This window comes from Paramisgurnus dabryanus, chromosome 5 (genome assembly GCF_030506205.2).
Source record: "Paramisgurnus dabryanus chromosome 5, PD_genome_1.1, whole genome shotgun sequence".
Lineage (NCBI taxonomy): Eukaryota > Metazoa > Chordata > Actinopteri > Cypriniformes > Cobitidae > Paramisgurnus > Paramisgurnus dabryanus.
Genome location: NC_133341.1, coordinates 26,888,751 through 26,916,408, shown reverse-complemented (window position 1 = coordinate 26,916,408; position 27,658 = coordinate 26,888,751). Strand labels below are relative to the sequence as shown.

At 37.8% G+C, this 27,658-nt stretch overlaps 1 protein-coding gene across 2 annotated transcripts in view; it reads right to left on the bottom strand.

The window, feature by feature from the left end:
* Positions 1-27,049, bottom strand: part of git2a (G protein-coupled receptor kinase interacting ArfGAP 2a) — a 50,303-nt gene extending 23,254 nt beyond the window's left edge. Inside the window, exons 1-14 of one of the 2 annotated variants that reach the window (XM_073814729.1) lie at positions 25,904-27,049; positions 20,509-20,642; positions 19,660-19,772; positions 19,414-19,519; positions 17,573-17,659; positions 17,356-17,486; positions 17,084-17,178; positions 16,832-16,877; positions 16,419-16,470; positions 3,679-3,751; positions 3,453-3,550; positions 745-850; positions 508-650; positions 266-415 (exon numbers count right to left, since the gene is read on the bottom strand). In XM_073814729.1, coding sequence (XP_073670830.1) covers positions 266-415; positions 508-650; positions 745-850; positions 3,453-3,550; positions 3,679-3,751; positions 16,419-16,470; positions 16,832-16,877; positions 17,084-17,178; positions 17,356-17,486; positions 17,573-17,659; positions 19,414-19,519; positions 19,660-19,772; positions 20,509-20,642; positions 25,904-25,985 — 1,416 coding nt within the window. In that variant the 5' untranslated portion in view covers positions 25,986-27,049. The remainder of the gene's footprint in view (positions 1-265; positions 416-507; positions 651-744; positions 851-3,452; positions 3,551-3,678; positions 3,752-16,418; positions 16,471-16,831; positions 16,878-17,083; positions 17,179-17,355; positions 17,487-17,572; positions 17,660-19,413; positions 19,520-19,659; positions 19,773-20,508; positions 20,643-25,903) is intronic. The other variant, XM_065250751.2, reaches the window with a different exon arrangement.
* Between the last annotated feature and the right edge of the window lie 609 nt (positions 27,050-27,658).

Here is a 27,658-nt window from a genome sequence, read left to right as displayed (position 1 = left end):
GAGATTAATTTCATGCTGGTTATTTGAACACTACATCACAATTATAACAGTATTATTCAGACATCGATATTCCAAAGGATGTTAAAAGTCAGGATTGGTGACATTAGGAGCCATTACGGTGATGTCACCTGCATTTTCTCGCACACATGCATGGGAGATCTTTAGGCGCTGGGTTTTAAAAGTCTTGCTTTGCTCGGGTCATCAAAAAGGGAACAAAAGCCCCTCAGACCAGGACGTTCAGCGCTCAATGCTGAATCTCTGGTACCTTTATTTGCATTAGTTTCAGCTCTTCGCTCAGGTTACTGTTCGCCTTCATCAGTTCCTGTATTTTGGCTTCAGAGGCTGAAAGCGCGTTCTTCACTTCCAGAAACTCCTGCACGGAAATCGGTCCGTCGGACACGTCAGAGTCTAAACTCTAAAGAGAAAAGCAGAAGTTGGGAAACACGGATGAAACGTTAGTCTAATCGTGTTTAGAAGAACTTCACAAGAAAATCAATTCTTCAAAACCTTAGCTCGGTCTGCCTTGCCCATTCGCAATTCAACATCCGTGTCCTCATCAGACGCCACGCTGTCGTAGTCCGGCTGGTCGATTTCTTGGCTTTCGCTTCCGTGACGACTACTTTGACTTTTGAAGAAAACATTGTCAAGGTCTATGAAGAAAAATAAACAATCATGAAACATTAACAGAGAAGCCGGCATAATAATTGGGGACAAATAGTCGGTTGTATAAGTGCAAAAATGTACCTTTAGGACTTGAACCTCCCTGCTGGCGCCGCTTTGCATCACTTAAAATATCAATCACAAGGGTGGCGAACTCATGGGCATTAAATCTTGCAAGCTTTTGTCGTCCCTGAAAAAAAAATTAAAGGGATATTGAGCCAAAAATTTAATTAATGCAGTCATTATTTACTAATTCTTGTGTCATTCCAAGCCCATATGCCGTTTTTTATCTTTACAAAACAAAAGGAAAAATACACAACATAACATTGTGCAATATACTAATTCATACAATAGCTTTGTGAATATACTGAAGTTTAAAAAGAAAATGTACTGATTATTTATTATTTATTATATTATATATAACATTTCGAAGCTTAAAAAAGTGCATCCATCTGCATGAATCTCGCGAAAAGATACACATCACAAACCATGGTTACGATTAAGTGTTTCACGATTTTGATTTTTTTTTATCAAAATCGGTCAAAATTTAGTCACAACCTCAAATTTCGAATTAATAAATTGGAATCGTCGATGCTGCCACGCCCCCACGTCACGTCCGGTCAGCTTGCCTAGCGGGAAAAACACCACGTGTTGAGTGCTGCAAATCAACCTTCTCTAACTTAGCTAGCTACAGCCAGTTAAAAGATAGCATTGCAGATGCAGGAGACACCACGCGAGCTGACTTTACATGGGAAAAAAACAGCACGCTCCTCCCGCCAGTCAGAACAGAGCACGCACGTGCACAGCAGGACCGGTCGTTTCTCTGAACTGAGATCTGTTTAAGTTTCACAACAACTTATTTCAGTTGCTAAAGAGTTATTAAAACAGCATTTAAACAAGACTTATTGGGGTGTAACGTACTGACAGGAATGTTCATCTGACAGGAAGTTTCGTTTAATCAAGTATGTGCGTGTACCATATTTTTCAACTGGCAACACAACTAACATGGCAGGGCATCTCCGGGTTCAAGGTCAGATACTATATTTCATAAAAGTCTAGTCTAAAAATGGCATAGAATTTTTTGTGCTTTCAAAAAAAAAAATGTAAAAATCGAGAATCGAATCGTTTCTAGAATCGAAAATGGTGACACCCCTAGCAAAGAGTATAGAAGTACAAGAGGGGAAACTCTCATTCGTTTTTGGCAACAGTCACAAGGTGGCGCTTCAGTAGCGCGGCCGCCATTTTGGAATGAAAATTCTCACAGCCAATTCATTCTCAGCGAATCTCACAGCCAAATCAGAAGCGCAATAGTAAGTTTCTTAAATTAAAATTTTGTTCACTTGCTACACCTACACGAAACGCTGTATTGTCTTGTATGTATGTGTTGATTTTTTGTTGTTATCAGTTGTGGAATCCAATCATTAAATAGATACACATTTACTTGCTTTATTATGTATTTCTATTTTATCCTACTTTACACATTTACTACTATTATGAGTTACCAACTCCACTAGGTATGAAATATACATGATGCATGGCTCTGTCTTTAATCCTATAATTTCCACTTTGGGACAGTGGCTGTGTTTTTTTTTACTTAATCCATTTCGAGCAATTCAGATGTATATGTGTGTATATGTGTATGTATATGGAGCTAAAATATTATGTGTGGATGAGTTTATGTCGGTATGTATCTATGTAAAATTAGCCTATATAAAAGTGGAAGACTTGTCTATATATCTGAAAATAAGCTGTAAAAAGGGATTAATGATCACTGGTCTGATTGTATGTTATTCTGTGTTATCATCATTCAGTTTGAATTTGATCTTTTAAAGCAACACTATGTAGTTTTTCAACCTTTAAATAATGTCTCTAAAATTATTTCAGTGATAGAACAACTTTTAACTGGACAAATTGTACTGTTGCTGCAACCTGAGCAGCCTCCTAGCTGCTACAAGCACACTCTGAAAGTGGCAGTGGAGGGTAGGAAACACGGCCCCGCCCCTCCCCCTGCCTGCAGAAGAGTGTCTGATACCAGGAACTGTTTCGCTTTTCAACCACATGGGGGAACTGTAAGTCATTTTTACATGGAAACTACATAGTGTTGCTTTAATGTACAAAGTAGCTGATATTGCCATTACTTCTAGTTGACTCCCGATTCGCTTTCATTCCAAAATGGCGGATTCGTGGGGCTGCTGCTGGGCGCTGGTGATGCAATGGAACATTCTATTGAGTTTCCTCTCTTGTACCTCTATACTCTTTGCCCCTAGTTACGATACACTATGTTGCGTTACTATGAGTCATGGCCACATATTGGGATATTTCCTATTTTATGAATATAATAGGATATAATTATAAAGCTATCATTGAGAACACACCACCATATGCAAACCTTAGCAAAAAATGTGTGGTGCACCCCTATGCAAGGACTTCCTGTCACTGTTTAAGTTTAGAGATAAGAAGAATGCTAATGGTTGGGATGTAAACTACAAATGAAACAACTGCTATGAATATGAACGTAAAATTTCACAGTAAAAATAAGGCATATTAGTTTGGGAAACCTTATGGCAGGATAAACATTTGTTGGTGAACAATTCTTTAAATGATCATTCATCTTTAACATGTAACACTTTTGATGCCATTTCCTTTTCCTGATCAATCTCATGCCCTGTTGGCATGTTCGTCTAGCACATTTCTGCATGGTGCAACTGTCACTTGTCTGAAGCGAGAGGTCTGATTTCCTGCTAATGTGAGTTTAGTGACTGTATATTTGCTGTCTGTTCAGCAGCACTCGCCTGGTTGCGTGTTGATGAATACTCGGGGTTTACAGGAAGGAAAGGCACAACTGTTGTCTCAGTTACTAAGGCGCTGTGGTTCTGTGTGGCCAGCCAGACTGCAAGAGACACAAGACAAGATGCTCAAAAAGAGTAATGCTTTACACTAGAAAACCGGACTACAATCATGTTGAATTTATACATTTTCCTTGTTGTTTATTAAAGGTAAATATCAGTGTGATCTTACCTGCATCTGTCTCTCTTCTGTCCACCTCGTCGTACACATCCATTGCCAGTTCTTCAAACAAATGATCGCTGAGCTGAAATGATGTTAACAGAGCCGCATGAGTTTACTTTAAACCAAATTGCATTAAAGTTCCTACAAATTAGATTTATTAATAGGATCGAACCCCATGATGTTGATGATGCCATGTTCTACTAGTTGAGCTTTCGAGAATTTTTTTCTGAAAAAGCTCCCTAGAAGAAGAGCATATGTCATCTATAATAGATGCTGTCAGATTAAGGTTTCTTTTAGGGGGGTAGTTAACCACATCTGGCCCGAGAAGCCTTATCAGTATCTTTTTGTATGAGTTTACATTTACACACTTGGCAGACGTTTTTATCCAAAGCGTCTCAAAGTGCTTTCAAGCTTTATTTTTATTAAGTGTGTTTCCTGGCATTGAATCCATGACGTTTGCGTTGCTAATGCATTGCTTTACAGTATATGTCGTTTCTGTAGATCACTTAGTAATGTTATTGTTTAAAGGTGCTGAAGAATGCATTGAAATAATATGTTAAATTGTTTTCTAATATTTACATAGAAAGTATGTGGTTTATTAAGTGCAAACGGTTTTACATGTCGATTTACAACCCTAGGATTTGCCCTTAGAATAAATGGTCTATTATTACCTTTGTTTTCCATAGCAGCTCTTTTGAATAGCTGTGAGTGTGTGTAAACAGGCCTTGTGTTTGATTCTGTATTAGACGAAGACGGAATTTGAGAAATAAGCATGGACCAGTATGGACCTGCAAAATGTAACTGTAATGTCAATAGCAGAACTTCAGCCTAAGCGCTAACTCAGCAGTCACAACTTTTTAGGCATTGTAACAACATTGTACTAAATTTAATGTGTAATTTAATTTTGGGGAATACATCTCGACTGTAACGTCACAGTCGATGTTATGTTGAGATTGGCCTGTTTTCCAGCTGTCTTTTGCATGCCTGAGGTTTTCATAAGGAGGAGAAAACAATCGCAGTTGAGGCTCACGATATGTCAATATCATGTAGAGAGCTTGTATTATTCATCTACGTCTAGGTAAATACAGTTTTACATTCTACGGCACCTTTAACGGGGTCATATGACTTCCCTAAAAAGACCAATGGGACTCATTCATTAATAATTGCGTTCGTTTTTGTATTTATCCGCGTAATTCACAACACGTGCGTACTACACACATTCGTTTGTTCTTATACATGTTCTTACATTGAATTTGGAGTGTTCTACATTAGCGGCCACGTGCACAAGGTTGGTAATTTGCATAAAACACGCCCAAACCAGCTCCATATAAGGGTTTTTCGCATTGCAGTCCTAGTCCACAGAAAATTTTAGAGCAGTTTGTCATAAAAGCAAAAGAGCTCGAAAAGAAATCCATGATGATATTTATTATCAGGAAAGTTCTGTTTTGCTTTGCATTTTTATTTGGGAGGTTTTCACCGACCGGAGTAACATTAAAGAAGTATTGGATGCGTTAACAAATATGACATTTAATTAATATGAGACACGCATCTGTATCCAAAATAAAACAGAAAGGAGATTTTCTTGAATTTTTGCGTACCTTTGGAAGACATTTTGATGTCGTTTTTGAAAACATTTTGAGAACGTTTTTGTTTAATCACGATTTGTTCGTGAAAACATCCGTACGCACATCTCACGCACAAATTTGTGCGTACGCAATGCACATGCTTAGTGAATGAGACCCACTGTTATGAAAAGCGCTGTTTGCTCTGATTGGCCAGATATCCAGTAAGTTGTGACTAAGGATGAACTGAATCCAGATGTTTTGGGTTCAGCCAAATACCGAATCCACCGTTTAAGATTCGGCAGAATCCGAAACTGAATACCCAATCCTACTCACATCCTTATTCCATTAACACAGTAAAACACATTAATGAAGTAAACAACGTCCACAGCAGTGTATTTTTCATTTTATTTGATTTTAACTGTAAAAAAAAAAGATGGCAGGATGACAAGTGGGAAAAACTATTTTGACAATTACCATAAGCCATAATGAAAATATTATCATCATACCATAATGAAAGCGGTGCGATGCGCTAGTTTTTTTCCAGGTGCATCCACGAAATGTGAACAGAAAAAAACCCCGCTTATCTCCACGTCAGCACCCGATGTGTGTAATCAACGACCGCGTGACGTCGACCAGCGTAGCGCAAGCCTAGGGTTCGGTGGAAAAAAAAATCTAAGATTCGGCCGAACCCGAACCTCGTCAAAAAGCCCAGGATTCGGCCAAATCCGAATCCTGGATTCGGTGCATCCCTAGTTGTGACTGAATACCGTGTGACGAAAATTTGTATTCCCCTTACCAAAACACAGCGTTAATAATACTACAGCGAGAATAAAAGTTATGCCTTCTTTCTCTGCGTATACATTCTTCTCAAACAGTGACGTAGATATGTGGGGGTGTGTATGAATAAGGCGTTTTAGGAAGGCATGGATGAGCCTTTTACTTTAATAAAGAATCTCTCTTTGGGTTCGAAACTTAAATCTTTGTGACTTTACAGATCTCCTACAGATGTGGCCTTTAAAAATGCGCGTTTTCTCCCGCGGCATTCGCCAATTCGTCTCGCAGAGTCTCGCAGTATTCTGCAAGTGCTTTCGGGGGGGCTACTTTCCATTTTCCCTTAATGTGTTTCGCTTCACAGAATATCCACCAGGTGGCGCATAAAAACATTGCATTGCGTTGTTTCCAGAAGTTAATAAGGGCATTGCTGAATATTTTACATTGCTACTGTATTAAAACAGCAAAGTGATATGTCAACCCATTCTTGCCAGCATAACAGCGCATACAACTATTAAGATACGTGCAATGCGAACTTATAGGAAGTGCAACAGAGAATTTAGTGTGAGCCTAATAAACGCGACTCTATTTACAATGAATATCTTAATTATTTGTGTTGTCGAATTTTGACACCGTTTCATTGTTTGTTCATAATATTTATAATTGTCAGTTTTTCTAAAAGTATCAATATTTTAAACAGATTAATGTGGTATAAAAAAGACATGTTTTAAAGTTAAAAATGTTGTAAAAAATATAGTAGTATTCTTATATTTTAAGAATAACAATATGATACATTTATACTGCGCTAAAATGCTTCACATATGGAAAGAGGAATTCTTCTCAACCACCACCAATAAAGTTTACAAATTATTCTTTAGAAAAAAGGCGTTTAAACCCATGCGGGGTGTACAGTTGGCATATGATATCTTTTTTATTTCGTTTTTACATATTTATATTTATAAAATCTTTAATAATAGGCTACCTTTCTTGCGCATATGCAGTCAGTGTTTCTACGTAATTCATAATTGTAAAAAATATTATTGTAAAATAGAATATCACTAAAATAATTTATTAAAGTAACTTAATAAAATGTCTTAATGTCACTTATGTGTTTTTTTATTTGGTCAAACCAAAATAATTGACGCGAACAGAGAAACTGTGCCTTTTGCGGACGAAAAACACCTCCGAAATGTTGAGTTTATGAATTTTTACAATATGTACTTTGTGAAATGTGTGTGTAAAATAATCAATTTTATAACATGTGGCTGTAGAGACAAACACGCCGCATCGCCTTCCAGATATCTTACACGTTCGCATTCAACACTTTTCAAAACTTATTTATATTCAATCTAATTAATAATTATAAATTATGACATGAGAAAATTAGAATTGTGCAAAGAGCCAATTCAGATATTGTTAATTAAAGCTGTTTTATACACCTTTCTGTTATAAATGTTTTAAATATATTAGTATTCTTATATATTAAGAATAACAATATGATACATTTATATTGCGCTAAAATGCGTTACATATGGAAAGAGGAATTATTCTCAACCACCACCAATAAAGTTTAAACATTATTCTTTAGAAAAACGCCTCCGAAGTGTTGAGTTTATGAATATTTACACTTACAATATATACTTTGTGAAATGTGTGTTTAAAATAATAAATTTCATAACTGTAAAGACAAACACGCCGCATTGCATGATTTTATAAATACCGAGGTCCATATAAGTATTTTTTTTTCAGGGCATGCACCCCAGGAAAAAAAGCTTCTTATTTCCCTGCTCTACATATATGAATTTTAATACATCAGAAAACCAAAGAATCAAATACCTATATATTTCAAACCATGTCAGTATGCAGAAGACTTGTGTTGGTCATTAGGAATACATTGTAATAATTATTTTACCATCCTGGGCACACTAGTTGCTGCACACTTTCTCTTCTTTTGTTATTTATTTAACTTTAATGACTTCAACAGGTACTGTTTATTAGGCTTTAAGACTGAATGCAATAAAATGTTCAAGCCAAAATATGAACATTTAAACTCCGTGCACGCGCGCTATGGGTGGATGAAGCGTTGTACCACGCACGTGATGCATCGCGTTTTCAAGTTCAAGCTTAGCAGAAGTCCAGTGCAACACAGGGAATCTAATCATTATACAGTTAAAAACATATCTTCAAGAATTAAAGGGTGGCGTGGAATGTTGTTAATAAACATGCTGAATAACGGAAAGTGAATTACTGAAAAGAGAGAAAGCAGCGCATTAAATTTGGACACCCAAGTGCTCAGCGGCATTAATGTTTCTTGTCCTGTCACCTTGACAGTCACTACGGTTTCATATTTCTCGTCAATAAACTGCTGTATAATAGTCAGCGTTTGATTACTTACATCTCTCTTGCACTTCCACTAACTGCGCATCTGACCTCTGTGTTGCACCTCTCTCTGTCTGCCTGGTTTGATTTTATTGGTCATCTCGGTTTCATTTTGACTTTATCTTACTTAATAGACCCTTTAACTGTTTGTACACCATGTTGACATGGCACCGTATGCGTGCGCATTTAGGCAACGGAGGCAGTGGTGTAGTCTACGTGATACGCAGGTATACGCCGTATACCCACTAGAAATTGTCAAGGATTTCCGTATACCTACTAAAAATAGCGCGAGGATGCGTAACAGCATGGTTTTGTGCCATTTTTAAACTTTTAGTCATAATATAGATGTGAAGCACTGACCATTAGAATGCCACACTTGCTACCTTAGCGGGTTGAAATACATATTAGGCAATATACTTCCTGCCGAACTGCGCGATCCGATCGGCGTATGAATTTCTATGAAATCAAATTACTATAGTGACGCGAAAGTGACTGGAGAGCAGACTGGTGTTGCGCCACAAGTGAGTGACAGCAAAGTACCGCGAGAGAGACTCCAGTTATCACATGGAGAAATCTGCTTTGAATCGCTCTCGCGGTACTTTGACATCACCATGAGGTCTGCTTAGCGCCAAATGAAGTCGAACCTGCAGTGTAGCTGCTCACTCGACACTGTAAACAAACAGTCCATGTGGAGAAGAGAACGACGAGTGGAGCAGTGCACAACATAAAATCCATAGAGTTTACAACGCACATGTGAGTAAACAACATTTAAATAATCAGTCCAGTTTATTACTTTATCTGGAGGTAAGGCTCCAAATACAATAAAATAAGCCCGTAATTATATCCTGATGGTTTTAGCTTTCAGTATGTTTGCTTGTGCTTCACAGTGTTAAACTTTCCTTCTCTGTGTTAATTTATATATCTACATTCAAGATGTATATGATCTTAAACTTCTGTGAGGAAATTCATGTCTGCGTTGATGTTCAGTTCAGACTTGCAAATTAAAGATCATTTTCTTCACTTTGGTTTGGGTGTCTAATATGCTACATTATGGTCTTGTAATAATAATTAAGTAAAAGCCTATTTTCATTTTTAAACAATGCTTATATTATATGCAAAAAAAGCTTTTATATCAATGACTATGCAAATGAGAGTAACTTCATGGTCATCTTAAATGTGTATTATGGTAATTAAAAACATTTACACCATTAAATTAAACATGGTAATGTTATCAATAGTTGTCAGATAATAGCTATTGAAAGAGTGGATATTTTTCTCCTTCAATCCAAGTGTTTGCCACGGATTGAAGATTGTAAACAGTTTATTTAATTTTAATTAACAGTTGAGTAACTTTTGGCCCTGGGTTAGATGTTGATTAACACTAAACCAGTCTAAAAATCAGTCCAGTTTCCCCAGCTGTAAACCCATTGGCTGTTAAAGTCTTTTTTTTTCTTATAATAAACTGACATGTTGATAACACATTCAGTTTATGTGTTTATGAGTACACTTTCAGAATGCTCTTAGTTACATGAATATCTATACTGTATGCATCTGTGAGTGTGGTGGTGCTTATGGGCTAGGACGAGTGAGCATAAGGGTGAGAGGGAAAAATCACAGTATACTCACTACAAAAATCTAGACTACACCACTGAACGGAGGTATGGCAAGAATCAGCAGTGAAGCAACCTACCCATTACACAAAAAATGCACACGGCCGCGCCGGTCTCAGTGTGTCTGCATCTATGAAATAAATGTGCACCACCTGCATGCAGAGAGCACGCGCGCTGCCTGCACGACATCCAATCACTGCAGTCCCACGTTGGTTTGGATGTTGGGACCGTACCAGTACAGCTCAGCAGTGGTGTAGTCTACTAGGAATTGTAAAGGATTTCCGTATACCCGCTAAAAATAGCGTGAGGATGCGTAACAGCATGGTTTTGTGACATTTTAAACTTTTAGTAATAGTGAAGCACTGACCATTAGCATGCTACACTTGCTACTTTAGCGGGTTGAAATGCATATACATATTAGGCTATATATTTGGTGTGTTTGACTTTCTGCCGAACTGCGCGATCCGATCGGCATATGAAATCACTATAGCGGCGCGAAAGTGACTGGGGAGCAGAGTGGTGTGGCGCTACAAAACCCACAGGCGAGTGACAGCAAAGTACCGCGAGAGCGATTCAAAGCGGATTTATCCACATGATAACTGGAATCGCTCTCGCGGTACTTTGACATCACCAAGAGATCTATACCACTGCAGCTAAGTCACTACATTGACATGGCAGAAGGACAGAAGGGCATTTTGTTCTGGGCACTCTTCCTTCACTCTTTCAAGTAGCCTTGGCAGTGCCTGCTTCTAGTGCTACAGTGGAGCGAGTTTTCAGCCATGGTGGCATCATGGCCAATTTGATCTTTTGAAAATGCAATGCAGTATAGGGGCCTCCCTCCACCTGTCCACAGCATGCATTTTATTTCTGTTGTAAGAGGACTTGACATGACTCGAAACTAAAATGGTAGGACTTTGGACTCGACTTGAGACTTGTTGGCTTTGACCTTTGACTCGACTTGGGACTTGCCTCATCTTTGACATGACTTGACTCGGGACTCGAGGGCAAAGACTTACTTGTGACTTGCATAACAATGACTTTGTCCCACCTCTGCTTATAGCTAGACGTCACATGCCGATTGGTCCGCGGTGCGCAGCAAGAAGCCACACAAGCGCTGAGCGTTGAGTCAAATTATAAGACGAGCGTAAGAAAATGACAGAGGTCTGGTCAGGGAATTAACCCAACACAAAAGTGAAAATGATAGCAATGACTCTTTAGATAAGATCTATAGACATGCACATCAGTGTTTTATTTGTCTGGAGAAAAGGACAATTTGATATCCAAAATAGTGTCCAACATAATAGCCTACTTACTCTATCAATATACTCAAATAAGTAGGGCCTACATGCACTGCTATCAAACGTGATGTGTTTTTGGTGTTGTAATCTGGAACTTGGTGTATATCAAATGTGTTTGTTAAATGTCTCCACATGGAAACGGAATGCCCTCCCCCCGCACAGTCCTGCAATGAGAACCAGAAAAACCGGTTTTAACTTCTAACCATTTTATTTACATGTGAATAGTGAGAGCACCCCCTCAGGAGCTGTAGCAGGGTTTTTGCGGGGTCTTTATAAGCTAAAGCCAGGACTTAGTTTAAATAGGAAATATAACTAGTTTTAACAAACATGCCTTACTAAAAACATTATTTGTCTGCATTTTGAGGCAAAAAAGGGCATGGCCGCCCGGACCTCGGTAATTTTCTGACGCGTGTCTTATTTGACTCAATGCTCAGCGCTCGTTTGACGACTTGCGGCGCCACGCAGCCCGATCGGACGGCATGTGACGTCTTAGCACCGCGAGACAGTAGGCCTACAGTATGCTTTTGAATAGATCTCGCGGTAGTGGGATGTCACAGGCCAACGGGTTTGCGCTGCGCCCCATTAAGTAAGATAAAGTGAAAATTATTCCTAGATGACAAATAAAATCATACCAGGCAGACAGCAAAGGAGGAAGGATACCTCAGTTAGTGGAAGTAATAGGTTAAATTGGGCCGGAGCGCACCGGAGCGCAGCTCCGCCTCCTCGGGTCCACAACACACCTTGCCGGAGCTCCGGTCCGTCTCCTTCAGCAACAGGGTTTGACGCAAAGCGAATAATAACGTTTTCATTCATAGGCTTCAAACTCGTGCTTGCGGGGCACCCTCGACAAAAATCTTTTTGAGAAAATCATGCTTCTCAGAGGTCCACTGTGTTTTTAATCCCGTCTGAATCGGCCATGTCTGTGTTTTTCTCTGACGACCTCTGTAATCTTTAAATTTCAGAGCATTTTACCTACTGTTTCACGCCGAACTCAGAGGTCATCTGAGAAATGTAATTCCGTCCGGATGAAGACGTGTTTGCTCGCAATATGTTTTGAAAACGCGTTTCTTTTCATGTTTTGGCAAACGTGATCTGCCGACAGGTCTCACTAACGCACGTATAGACTATTGTACTTAATTCCTGAATCCCATTCATTCAGATAGCCTATGGATTTTTTTCCATTCGGCGGAATAAAATAATTTAATTAAGACGAGCTGAATATCATACACTGTTAAGACTGGACAAAACCGTTAGTTTTGTAGGTGTTCAGCTTGGGAGTTATACTCGGTTTAACCAAAAATGGGAATAATAATACAACAGAATATTTGGAATTGGGGCAAGCAGAACATGAATTCACAAATCACAAAAAATGTAAAATTAGATAAATTAGTTAATGATATTGCGCAAATGCTCTCGGTCTCTTCAAGGTCTACGCGAATTAGAGGTTTGTTATAAGACTCCGTTATACATCACGTCTCTTCTAATTGCACAGAAAAAATGAATCAAATGATGCGCATTTAAGTCGGATTTTTATGGAGAATAGGCTTTGTGACCGTTTAACCCCACGTGGACCGAACAAGAAACGTATGCTTTCATGGAGTCCGTGTATGACATCTTCTTTATTTAGTTTTACATATTTTTATTTATATGCATTTAATAATACCGTAAGATCATAATGTATACACTGTAAAAATGATTCAGTGGCTTTGTAAATGTAGGCTATCTAAAATAAATGAATAAATTAACTTAATACATTTTTTTAATGTCAGTTATGTGTTTTTTTTTTTAGTTAGACAAACCCAAATAAATTACTAGAAATAGATATTTTGTTTAAAATGTACATATTTTATTTGATGTATACGCCTTAATAATATAAGTATTTAATTTACAGATTATTTTAATCAATATATTTGATAAGGTCAGAATTATATATTTAAGTTTTTGAAACTGTAATAATTGCTTTCTTCAAATTAATATTATTTGCATTTAACATCAACTTTTAACAAACATTTAACAAGCATTTAACAAAAAATGTACGTTTTACGCCTAACTTGAACTATGATGTACTTACTATTTTTACATTAATATTATTTGAGTAAATGTAGGCAAAAAAATAAATTAATAATCAGTAGAACAAATGTTAATTTAAAAAAATCCCATATAGCCAACAGGTTTTAATCAGCAACAGAGAAACTGCGCCTTTTGCCGATGAAAAACACCTCAGAAACTCCTCGAATTTATGAATTATTACACTCACAATATGATTTAATTTACTTACTACAAAAATATAACTCATTATACAAATTTATTCAACACCATTGCACACTTTATATCGAGTTTCATACCATGTAAAGGAAAACATGATAATATAAAAAGTACAGTAATGCAGAAAAGCGCATTACAACCATGTCCAAGCTATTAAAAACGTTCAGATGCAAAAATGAACTAAATGTACAATTAGATAAACTAGTTAATGATATTGCGCAAATGCTCTCGGTCTCTTCAAGGTCTACGCGAATAGAGGTTTGTTATAAGACTCAGTTATACATCACGTCTCTTCTTATTGCACAGAAAAAAATTGAATAAAATGATCCGCATTTTAGTCGGATTTTTATGGAGAATAGGCTATGTGACCGTTTAACCCACGTGGACCGAACAAGAAAACGTATGCTTTCATGGAGTCCGTGTATGACATCGCTTTTATTTAGTTTTACATATTTTATTTGTATGCATTTAATAATACCGTAAGATCACAATGTATACACTGTAAAAAATGATTCAGTGGCTTTGTAAATGTAGGCTATCTAAAATAAATGATTAAAGTAACTTAATAAAATCTTTTAATGTCAGTTATGTGTTTTTTTTTTAGTTAGACAAACCAAAATTAATGACTAGAAATAGATATTTGGTTTAAAATGTACATATTTTATTTGATGTATACGCCTTAATAATATAAGTATTTAATTTACAGATTATTTTAATCAATATATTTGATAATTTCAGAATTATATATTTAAGTTTTTAAACCTGTAATAATTGCTTTCTTCAAATTAATATTATTTGTATTTAACAACAACTTAAAAAAAATGTACGTTTTACGCCTAACTTGAACTATGATTTACTTACTATTTTTACATTGATATTATTTGAGTAAATGTAGGCAAATAAATAAAATAATAAGTAGAACAAATGTTAATTTTAAAAAATCCCATCCCATATAGCCAACGGGTTTTAATCAGCAACAGAGAAACTGCGCCTTTTGCCGATGACAAACACCTCAGAAACTCCTCGAATTGAATATTTACACTTACAACATGATTTTATTTACTTACTACAAAATATAACACATTATAGAAATGTATTCAACATCATTGCACACTTTATATCGAGTTTCATACCATGTAAAGGAAAACATGATAATATAAAAAGTACAGTAATGCAGAAAAGCGCATTACAACCATGTCCAAGCTATTAAAAACGTTCAGATGCAAAAATGAACTAAATGTACAATTAGATAAACTAGTTAATGATATTGCGCAAATGCTCTCGGTCTCTTCAAGGTCTACGCGAATAGAGGTTTGTTATAAGACTCAGTTATACATCACGTCTCTTCTTATTGCACAGAAAAAAATTGAATAAAATGATCCGCATTTTAGTCGGATTTTTATGGAGAATAGGCTATGTGACCGTTTAACCCACGTGGACCGAACAAGAAAACGTATGCTTTCATGGAGTCCGTGTATGACATCGCTTTTATTTAGTTTTACATATTTTATTTGTATGCATTTAATAATACCGTAAGATCACAATGTATACACTGTAAAAAATGATTCAGTGGCTTTGTAAATGTAGGCTATCTAAAATAAATGATTAAAGTAACTTAATAAAATCTTTTAATGTCAGTTATGTGTTTTTTTTCGTTAGACAAACCAAAATTAATGACTAGAAATAGATATTTTGTTTAAAATGTACATATTTTATTTGATGTATACGCCTTAATAATATAAGTATTTAATTTACAGATTATTTTAATCAATATATTTGATAATTTCAGAATTATATATTTAAGTTTTTAAACCTGTAATAATTGCTTTCTTCAAATTAATATTATTTGTATTTAACAACAACTTAAAAAAATGTACGTTTTACGCCTAACTTGAACTATGATTTACTTACTATTTTTACATTGATATTATTTGAGTAAATGTAGGCAAATAAATAAAATAATAAGTAGAACACATGTTAATTTTAAAAAATCCCATCCCATATAGCCAACGGGTTTTAATCAGCAACAGAGAAACTGCGCCTTTTGCCGATGACAAACACCTCAGAAACTCCTCGAATTGAATATTTACACTTACAACATGATTTTATTTACTTACTACAAAATATAACACATTATAGAAATGTATTCAACATCATTGCACACTTTATATCGAGTTTCATACCATGTAAAGGAAAACATGATAATATAAAAAGTACAATAATGCGGAAAAGCGCATTACAACCATGTTCCAGCTATTAAAAACGTTCAGATGCAAAGATAAACTAAATGTACAATTAGATAAACTAGGTAATGATATTGCGCAAATGCTCTCGGTTTCTTCAAAGGTCTTTGCAAATTATTTTGTTATAAGACTCCGTTATCATCACGTCTCTTCTACTGTAAGTGTACACAAAAAAAATAAGACGAATGATCCGCGTTTAAGTCAGATTTTTATGAATATTTGACTGTTTATGTAACTGGCAAAAGAAAACTTCGCCAACCAAATGTTTGTCAAAAAGCTTGCATGTGACATCAAAGTACTGCCAATGCACCAAGAATCCCTGTCATGTTACTTCGATATCATATAGTATGCTTAAAGCATAAAGTCGAGCACACATTGTCGTCAGTATGCCCTACTTGAAACACGACTGCCCTCTACAGGTTTTTTATTTCCTGCGTCCCCCACCGAATCACCCTTCTGCGGGATCTCGCAGAATTTCGGAAGTGCTCGCGGCATTCTGCTTTCAGAGGCGCGCATTTTTAAAGGCCACATCTGTATATGCAAAAGCAGCTTTTAACACGGCAAAGAAACATTAATTCGCATTATATGACCCCTTTAAGAATAAACAAGAGGACTTACAGACTGAAGTTTTCTTTTCGCAGCTTTTGCAAACTCTGATAGCTCCGCACTGCTGTAAAAGAGAATACAATAAATGCTATTTTCCACTAAATCCTTTGATAGTCAAACATAACATGCAAACTGATTTTCAATTGTCATTCTCAGTGGCAAATACTTACACATTTCTTTTCCATCAGTGACAGCAAGAAACAGAACAACATGCAATGAACAAAACAAAACAGAACATCAATCATACAGATTTGCCATTTTGACCGTGCAGAGGAACAATCTGAGGTGCGATCAGTAGATTGCATGTTAGCAAGTTCCTAAACATGACTGAGCACATCCCAGAATGCTTCTCTGCAGTAAACACCTCTGACATCCCTATTATCTTTAACAGAAACAGAACGTAGCAGATGAAGAATGAATATTACCTGTCTGCCATCTGTGGTATAATAAAATGTTGTCCATTCTTGTGATCTAAAACACAGAAATCGTATTTACAGTATTGAGACACTAGCACTGTGCACATTTACAACTGATAACATTTAGACATTTTATTGAACCATCTGGCACACTTTGAAGACCATAACCCAATCTAACCTATCTGTCTATGTAAGAAGGGTGCTAATCTTGCTTCAATATAGATATCAAAACATCAGATCTTCACAAGCATGCAGACTCACCAGGCTTTCGCCCGCAGAGGTAGAATGCCAGCCTGTCTGTAAGCTCATACTGTATCTCCACCAGCCGGTCTGCTAGGTCCTGATAGCCGGCCTGCCTAATTGCAAACACCACAACTATGTGAGCAGTATCTAATAAAGATTGTGTCACAATATTGACACAAAATGCAAATCGATAAAGCCATATTTAAATACACAATGCCCAATGTTTTCAGTGTTTAAATACATTATATATAGCATAGCATAATATTTATATATAGTAACATATTAATTACCTTGCATAGTTGATTGGTGTTTTGCCATTGGAGTCCGGAGCGCCAGGGTCTGCCCCATAAACACACAGTAACTCAGCCTGACATACCTGCCCGGCCTTTGCTGCTACATGCAGAGGTGCGTTTCCTTTTTCCTGTACAGATAAATTAAGGTAAAATCAAGTATTGAGCAACAAGCCAACTTGAACTAAATTTTTAATAAGAGAACAAAATTTTTTACCTGGTGGAAGAAGTTGGCTTGAGCTCCAAGCGACAATAACCTCAAAGAAGTCTCAAGATTGCCGGTTCGAACGCTTGAGTGAAGTTGCTTATGAAACAAAGAAAATATACATCAATAAAGACGCCTCTGCGTATATGCAGATGTCAACATTGCTTAAAATGACCTTTGGATAAGCTCCACCCCCTTGTTACTGTTGCTATGTCCGACCTACATGTTCATTTGGTAATGAGGGCTGATGGTAGATAGTTTAAATCCGCAATGCGTTACTTTTGCGGGTATCTCTGTTTGAAACATAAAAGTGCAAGTTACTTTACAGACTCATCTTGCCGTGGATTGAATCAAATGGGGTCAAACTGTCATTTCCAGTGAAGTCGTACCATCATATATGATCAGACAGCAGCGGTTCATATTTTATGAATTAGTAAAATATTTAAGATGTCGTGAGCCTGGAAAATGTAGTGTGCTTCGTAAATTTATAAAAGCATGCATGGATTATTTGGATAAATAATCATTACCATAGATTTTAGACCTTGGAAAAGAACAGCTGGCAATATAAGAAAAGTCTGTACTGTTTTTAGGGTGGGGCTTATGAGGGAGTCAATTGTGCGATTCATTATTATATGTCACCCATGAAAAAAATTTACAGTAAAGGATGCACAAATTATTTAAAAAATAGAGACTATGGTAATGAAGAATACAAATTGTTAAGGGTTCTTCACAGTAGTTTGTACGATAATGATGACTATAAAAATTATTCAAAAATGAAGGAGAATAGCGGCGTTTACAACGCAAAAATAACAATAAAGATACGAGTAATGATATTGTTGGGATCCATTTCAGAACGTTTCGATTTCAGCTGATAAAGACAAAGGCAACGTCGCCTCCCACCATTGTAATGTATTGAAGCCAAAAATGTCCGACCACGGTCGCCGCCATGTTACGTAAAAACGTCAGTTTGGAGCCAAGGGATGCGCAGAAGGAATCGTCCGTGGAGCCAGAGGTGGAGCCGCGGTATCAAACTTCCGCCAAAACGCTCGCGCGACCAATTCAACCACGCCAATCTTAACGACGCGCCCCGTTTCTATAGCATCAAATTACAAGCTAAAATGAAACTTATCACAATAAGGAACACTTCAACCTATACAAGCGTGATAACAACTACTTAAAAGGACCAAGACCATCTTTCGGAAACTTTTATTGGAAGTGTAAATATTTATTTTATTTAGAGCAGAGTCCCATTCGTTTGAATGGAGAGGGCGGGGTTTATGAGTTGTACTGCAGCCATCCACCAGGGGGCGATCAAAGAGCCAGAGGCTTCACTTTTCAAGGCTTATGAGGCACACCCGAGACAAACATACTACCAAATATAATCTCTTGCGGATTCCTGAATGTTGTAGAATAAACATTACGTTATCATCCATTCAATGTGGATGCTAATATAGTTAGTTATTTTTTATTCTTTTCCCTGCCAATGACGAGTTTTTATGCCAATACATATTTCCGCTATTATCCACTAGGTGACGCTCTCACCCAACTTGTAAAACCCTGAAGCATCCACTGATCGTAAAAAAAATAATTTTTGAAGAAACCTATTCATATTTGAGAGGTGAAAAAAGAACGAATGAAGAAAGGATGAAACGTTTTATTTTGGAAAGCAGAGGTTCTGTTCTTTCATTTGATATGTTGTATGATTATATATAAAAACAATTCTGGAAGGCTCTAAACTTGTGTGAAAATAAAAAAGCTGGTGCTGGATAGCAACTTTCTTTAAAAACGCTGGCAGGAAATAGTTAAAGTGTGAATGCCCCTCCTTTTTTTTTTACAGGAATAGTTTTCAATACCTTGCTCAGGTCTGTGGCTGCAGAACTGTCATCATCTCGACAAGGTAGACGATGGACGAAAGCCAGCATTTGATACTTTGCTTTGATGAACTCTGCCTTGTTGGGACTTTTCAGTGGAAGAAACAAACACAACTATTATTGCCAGTCAATCGTTGTCAAGTTGGAAGAGTTGACGGTATCTCAGTTTATTCGCCAAAATTCATTTGTCATGACAATGTTTAATTTTTTTTTTTTAAAGCAACTCACTGGAGTTTATCCTGAGGATTGGGTTTGCGTTTCCCGCTCGTTACGGATGAGGGTTCCAGCAGTGTGTGCTCCCAAATTGCATTAGCACCATTGTTGTATAATATCTGCACCATCTGTAGATGAGAAAGAAACATGGGCCATACAAACAGACAAAAATTCAGCATGACAGCGTGCTTTGACTCACTAACTGGTGTAATGGTCCTTGCAATTAGTCTTGCAAACAAACCTCTTTAAAAAAAAACGACTCTATTTACAGATTCTGCAAAACACTAATCTTAAAATAGGAATGTGCAAGGGGAACTTAGCTGGTGACAAAAAACATTTACTACTTTGACACATTACAGCAAAAGTGACATTATTGGATAAAAGCCATCAATCAGGTGCCTAAACAGGTGTAAAGAAAAAAACACAGTGCCACAGAGATGATGTCCCGAAGTCAATGAGTTTTTAAAATGGGGTTTTGGTTAATCTCCCTTAATAAGATTATGGGATAACATGAGATGCCCAAGATATTTTCACGTTTTATTCTACAACATAAAGCACACCAGTAATGCGGACCCCCACTCTTAATTTTATTAAAGCTTTAAAGCTTTTTTGAATTGGGTCACAATAACAACAGAAGTACAGTTAGTACGCTCTGCATTTCTAGGATTTCACACCATGATTTAAGTAAAAAGCAAAACTATTGGTATCGGTAGATGTATTTCTAAGTAATTCATTCTAGCAGAAATCAGCGCAGAAATTTTGCATTGGTGCATCCCTACTATAATGTCAAAGAAAAAGACATCCATGCAGACCTCTATAAAACAAACCCAACAAATGAGTATCTAATTGTGAGGGTGGGCTCACCTGCAGCTGGGTGGGCGGCCAAGGTGTGTGTGATAAATGCCGCACTTGCGAGTTGTGGCGACCCAGACTGCGGTGAACGCCGCAGCAATTGTCACATATCAGAACTCCTCTGTTCACAGATGCCCAGCGAGGATCTGTGGGATGGCAAGAAACCAACAGCTTGACAGGAAGTAAACAAAGAACAGCGTGATGATGACTGGTCAGTGTGTGTAGCTCAATTATGCCGCTTTTCCATTGCATAGTACCCCACCGTTTGGGTCGGGTCATGTTAATTTTTGGAGGCTTTCCACTGGGTGCAGTACGTAGTACCAGATACTTTTTTTAGTACCACCTCGGTTGTGGTTCCAAGCGAGCCGAGCTGATACCAGCTGATACCAAAACGTGACGTGAAAACACTGTAGATCACTGACTGGTCTGAGAGAATCGTCACTACCAGCGTCATCGCTATAATGTAAAAAGATTAGCTTTACCACGGGTGTTTATTCAAAAACTGTCATGTGAGACAGAGGTAGTGATAAACGGAATTGTGCAAACATCTTCCGGAAATGAGAAATAAATATACATAGTATGGGAATGTATAGCATTCCAACAACGCTCTCACTTGTATGATGTCACAGCAGTAGACAGCGCAAATATAACAACATGCCTATAGTCCCTCCCACTTTGTGATTCTAAACTCAATGGAAAAGCTAACCAAACCAAAGTAAGGTGAGCTGACCTGACCTAAACCGTGGGGTACTATGCAATGGAAAAGCACCATTAGTAGTACATTGCGTAGGCTGTGCAAAGGTTTTGGGTTCGATTTCCAGGAAACACACAAACAGTGATGAAGAACACTGAAGTCGATGGGCATAAAAGCTTCTGCCAAATGCATAAATGTACAATAATAGTAATGGAGCTGCTTGGCTGATGGAAAACAACGCTGAACACTTTTAACAACGCTGAACGTACAAAACTGAAATATGTTACAGTTCAGTGTACAATAAAATTCAAATTAGCCTAGATTATTATTTTTATTATGCATATTTTAGTATTCAACCCTGTAGTTGTTACTTAAGCTATTTTAATCAATTGATATGTGTGCAATGTAATGACAACAACACATGTGTGTCTCAGTTCTTCCTTATAAGGCCAACGTACTGAGAGCTAAATGTCATCCTTTTATGCATGATTAAATGCGCCAACTTCCTCTTTCGTACGCATGCAAAAACCACAACAAGTGATATGCAGCTAAGCTTTACGTCCAGGGTAAAAGCAGGTGAATGGGAAACACTACTGAGCGGCTTCTGTACTTTACTAGAGTAGATTATTCGGGTGGGTGATCTTTTGCAGTGGTTAACTGGATAAGTGGGAAACCAACACAATGACAAAATGACCATGAACATGATAATTTGGTAAATGCAAAATCAACAACATAAATATGAATTACACATAAAAATAAACACTGGGCTCCATACTGTATTATTAAAGCCATGTTACTAAGTGACAGGTATATGTGTGCCGAAATACCATAGAGTTGGAAACCGAGAACCTCATAAATCTCAACCAATCAGAGCTCTTCCACTACAGGTCTGAGTCACACATCAATACTCATGGCCATCATCCATCACAGACATTCAAGCACTAAGAAAAGAATATGTCACAAATGCTCACGCCTTTACTAAATCATGATGTCAGACCAGAGACATCAACACTGGGCCTATGACTAATACGTCTGAGCAGTCAGTGGTCGTATTTTCGGCATTGCATTTATTGCAACCCTTCCCCCAATTTGTCCCAAGGGCAGACTCTGGCCAACTTGCACATTCACTTCCTTCAAAAACAATGATGCAAGCCTGTGCATGGGAGATTTTGAAATTCCAAGAACTGAGAATTTTGAGAATTTTATTTTCACTCGACAGCCATAACAGGCTCCTCTGTTGTAATTTTTTCTTAACTAAATGCTTGAATTGTAGAAAGACGGCAACAGTGGATCACCGCTATTTGAAGGGAGGTCTTTGGCAGCCATAGTTAAGATTGCATGCATTATATAGTATAGTATATAGATCCTTAAGTGTTTATTCGATGGATTATTCAAAAATGCCTAAATGCGGTAACATGGCTCTATTCAAATGCAAATAGATTAGATATATTAAACAGCTGTCCCTTGTGGTTAAATTACGCTTGTTTAACGTCATTGCAGTTAACAACAAACTTGTTTTTATGACGACATATGTCATGTAATGTATCAACATGGCGGATGTTGTGCGTCTGAATTCATTCATACTATCGATAATCATACTACATAGTACCTACTATTTTAATGGTCGATGAGTAGTTATTTAAAGGGCACCTATGGTCTGAGTCACCTTTTTACATTTCCTTTGGTGCCCAAGTGTGAATTAGTACAGGTTTATGATATGCAAAAGGTACAAACCCCAAAGTAAACAATGACGCAAGTTATTGTCTCCAACGTAAATCTATTTTCTTGGACAACAAACACATGGATTGTAGGCAACAGTTTACTTCCTGGGATTGGTGATGTAGACAAGACCGACATTAACATAATTCCTCCTGCTTTGGACTAGCCTGTAAGTTAACATTGCACTGTGACCGAATCTTTCAAACATTGTAAGGAGCGTCCCATTTCAGGCCAATCACAACAACGTATAGATTGGTGGGCCAATCAGGGACAGAGCTTTTCAAATCGAAGGATTTTGTACAAAATCTGTGCGTTTCAGGAAGAGGGTGAAATCTGGAGCTACAAAAATTTACTGTATGTGGAAAACAATCTGTTTTTTTTAATCATAAATTATACACATTGTGTTATACCAAATACACAAAATAACATCGTTTTTAGCAATGAAAAAGGTGCCCTTTAATCTAATTCAGCATCTCCTGTCACAGTGTGCGGTTTCGGACATATTTGACATAGTTTATTTGACACGTACTTCGTGAACACAGACATTTGACGCATGCGCAGTGTGACAAAATACAATGCTTCTCCTTGGCTACATATAACATTCTCCTCTACGGCATATGCGACCTACGTGTACAAAGTGCCCGCGGTTACAAAAATCCGGCAGTGTACTGTATGCAGACCCTTTTGTAAAAACTGAAATATATTTCTGGCTTTAGTGGCCGAATTCTAGGGGTGTGCCGGTTTCAGAATTGGTGATGACGGTTATGACGGGAGTCAAATGTGACGGTTCGTCACATAACCGTCAGTGGGGGGCGTTTTGCTCGTTTAAATGCTCGTGGATTGACGGGAAAGTGTCATTTTACCATAAAATCATGAATGTGATGCCAAGTGTGTTTTAAACAGTAATAACTTTGAACAATTTAACAGAAAGCAATGAAATATTTCAAAAAAACACACTATTGCCACTCTCTGCCCAGCATAAATTAATCCTCTATCTATCATCTATTTTAATAATCTTCGGAGAAACATATTTGTGCATTGGGCTTTTTATGTCTGTAATTGTGTCTATATCTGTCATTACACGGACCAGAAAAGCACGAAAACAATGTGGATTAAAAGCGTATTGAAGAGGTTTTGTTCAAAAAAAAAAGCGCAGGTAAAAAAAAGTAATATGAACTTGAGATTGTTATTAAACGCAGCCGGTGTAAAAGCACAATGGCCACGCGCAGCAAACGCTCTCCGCAGACGCGCTGCACAGTGCTCACCCGGCGTTTGAATAAACTAGACACTGATTAGCTACTTGCTCTACGTTTCTTTAAAATTAACAGCAAGACAACTGGCAGTGAATGTGCGTTCAAGAGAGTTAGTAGATTAGCATGGGAGGATTTGAACTTGAAAAGCGAAGTTTACTGACGCCTTTCCGCGGTTAAAACAACATTCCTTCTCATGGTCATTCATGTTTATTTGATGCTATAAATTAACTAGAAGGAAGAGATGATTTGAAAGGTGAGACTTTGTTTAATATGTTAAATCTCAAAAGTAACCGAAAAGTAACTTGCTGTCCTGTATGTCAGCGCGTTGTCAGTGTCTGCTCCGCTCTGTATTTTTCACTGCGTGAGAACATGAGGGGGCGTATAACACAGACTGTTAACAATTGTTTTTAATTAGTATTTAAAAATTCTTTATGATAAAAAATGTTTTAATAATTTAATTTAATTTTAATAACACGGTTTTGGCGGTTATAGAGTTCTAATGACGGTGTTCAACTATAACCGTCAGTCTCACGGTTATATAATGACCGTCACACCCCTACCGAATTCACTCCCTCATTTTCATTCCCTAATTTAAGTGGATAATATTAGCAAAATGTAGAGAATAGGGAATGATGGTATTGGGGGCTATTTTGGACACTAATTTGGATTTTACAGTCAACGTGAGCGATGTATTGTATTACGACTCTACGTATCGCACTGACAGGAAGATCAACTGTCTACATTTAAGACTGATCAACTGATGAGTTGAGTGTTGCAAAGAAGAAAAAGTCACTTCCTTTCACACACAGGAAGTATCAAACGACAGCTGCAAAGAGGCCAAAGGCCAAAATCAAGCACCTGTCTCTCTCTCTCTCGGCCCAGTGCTCCTCTTCTCCATTAACTCATGCAGCAGCTAAATAAAACCCTAGTCTAGATTGACTAAAAATATTTACACCCTAACAACAACTGCTCCGTGACATGGACAGGCCGGGGCAGCCCAGGCCAGCTGGTGGCTGAGGCGTAACTAATCAAGGGAAATCAATGAGACACATGAGGGAAAAACTGAAACACTGAACATAACAAAACAACTGTCTGGCAAAATGTAAGCAATGATTCATAGTTGTAGCACCAAAACAGGTCTTTCCCATTAACATGATGTTTGGCAAAGGTCTATGAGGATTCTTGAGAAATTTTTCACCCTGAAACTGATGATGAACTTGAAATCAAGTGTCAAGTAACAGGACTGAATCAGACTTTATGTTAGAAATGTTTCTAGGGTAAAAATACACATGTATTTACTTATTCCTAGACGATGTTAAGTAAATGGCCAAGTAAAAGCACAGTGAGCTTGCATCATCATTTGAGGGTGTGAATGGAGAAAGACCCATAGAGTTGAGTCAACTACACATGTAACTCAAAAACAAGCCGCCGACAGCATTTCATGGGCATCATGCAGTATTTCAGAAATGCTGTATAAATAGGTTGCTTAGGTTTTGAGAGACAGCCGGTGTACGTCACACTCAAAAACAAAAGTAGCCTATTTGCCCTATTACTACATTTATTAATGATGATGCGTGTTCATACCGGAATCTATTGTATTGCTTTCCTAAAAATCTGCATGTGAGATTTATTTAATTATTTATGATTCAGTTCAGCCAGCTATTCATTTCATCTGGTTGCCCAGTTCAAGTTGTCAGACTGAGTATTTATTAAAAATCTCTCGTAAAAAGCATATACTCACCCGAATTGCTGCAATCCGCACAAAGTTCGCTATTTCGCAGCCGTTTCGACATCCTTGCCTCGGGTAAAGTCTTTATCACCATTAAGCATAAACCTCGGATCGTCCACGGTTAAATTTAAAACATGAACAGCTTTACCATAACGACTGCATCCATTTGGATCTCATACCCAAAGCAAACGTGCATAGAGAGAGTTGCGCGTGCATGCGTCTGGCTGCTGTACGTTATGTGAAATAATGTATGTCTGTCTGTCTATCTATCATGAAATTAGGACAGACGAGCCATGAAGCATTTAAAACTACACTACGGAAATAAATACCCGCCAGGAACACATCAGATCGCAATAGAGTGCCATCTGCCCTCCCTGACCTTACATTTCAGTTTTCAGTAACAATAAATCAGCTTTTTAGCATTGCCTGACACGCAGTGGGGAAACAGTAGAGTGCAACCGCGTTGTATTTTTTCCATTTTCGTGCATGTTTATTCACAGGCAGTCCGGAGATTGCAGTGAAAATTAAATTCCGGCATCATAAATGCATTCAAGAGTTGAGTCTACTTATAAACTAACTGTCAAATGAGTCAGACCGTAGTGATGAGCGAGTCACCCGAAACTCGGATCATTTAACCCGATCCCTAAAATGACTCGAGAACCATGAGTCCTTAGTGACCATTAACCCGAGTCAGTTGAGTCCTCTCAGATTTTGCATTAAAAATGAGAAATTGTATCAAACACAAAGCTCTTTAAATGTTTACAACAGAATTACAACAAATAACTCTACATAAGCTGCCATAGGTTCTATAACTTGCAACAACGAGTTAATTTACATCACCAAATGTCGACTGGGGGTACCGAGTGAACCAAAAGCTGCTATTCCGGATCATTATTTCTTGCAGCTCCGAGTCCGAGTACAAAGGGATGCGTGCGCGCGACAATGAGTTGGTCGGCGGCTCGGGGATTCACACAGAGAGTGACTCAACTCATGGAGCTTGAATCCTGGGCTAGGAGAAACAAGCCTTGCTCGTGTTGTTAACCCACTGACTCATGTAGGCTAATCTGTTGAAATATTTGACTGGCACAATGTTTTGGGTAGAAGCTGCAAATGTTTAACATTTTTAAATACGAGGACTGCTGCAGCCGTGCTGCTGGAAAGATCCGCCACCGACGAACGTACACGGCTCCTCGTACACGGGTCACTCAGAGTGACGTGATTGGTTCACTCACAGGACCCGTGCAGGAGCGGGCGAGCGGCTCTGTCTGGGACTCACTCACAAGATTAACCGAAGCCTATCGTGGATCTTTTAAGTCAATCTGAAACAGGGCACGTTCCTCTCACGTCCAAGTCAACCAAGCCTGACATCTTCTAAATGTGGTGTTGATATATGTGTCGTTATGAAATGAAACTAAACACACCAAACTTTTACAATTATGTTATTGATAATGTTACCACGGGCATGCATGTTTTTTACGAGTTCCTCAGGTCACATAAGCCCTTTTTTGTGAGCAGAAGAGTCATAAACTCGTAGCTGCACGCGTGATCCGAGTTGCTTGGTTGGCATTAGTATGACTTAGCGATTGGAATTGGGAGATTTTGACCAAGTGACTCAAGTGACTCGAGTGACTCGCACAACCCGGATCATATTAGTGAGTGACTCAGAATAACCCGAATCCTTAAAAAGATCCGGGTTGACCATCACTAAGTCAGAGTGAGACCACGGCAAGTGAAATTCAACGCAGGACGCGATCTGTATAGAATACG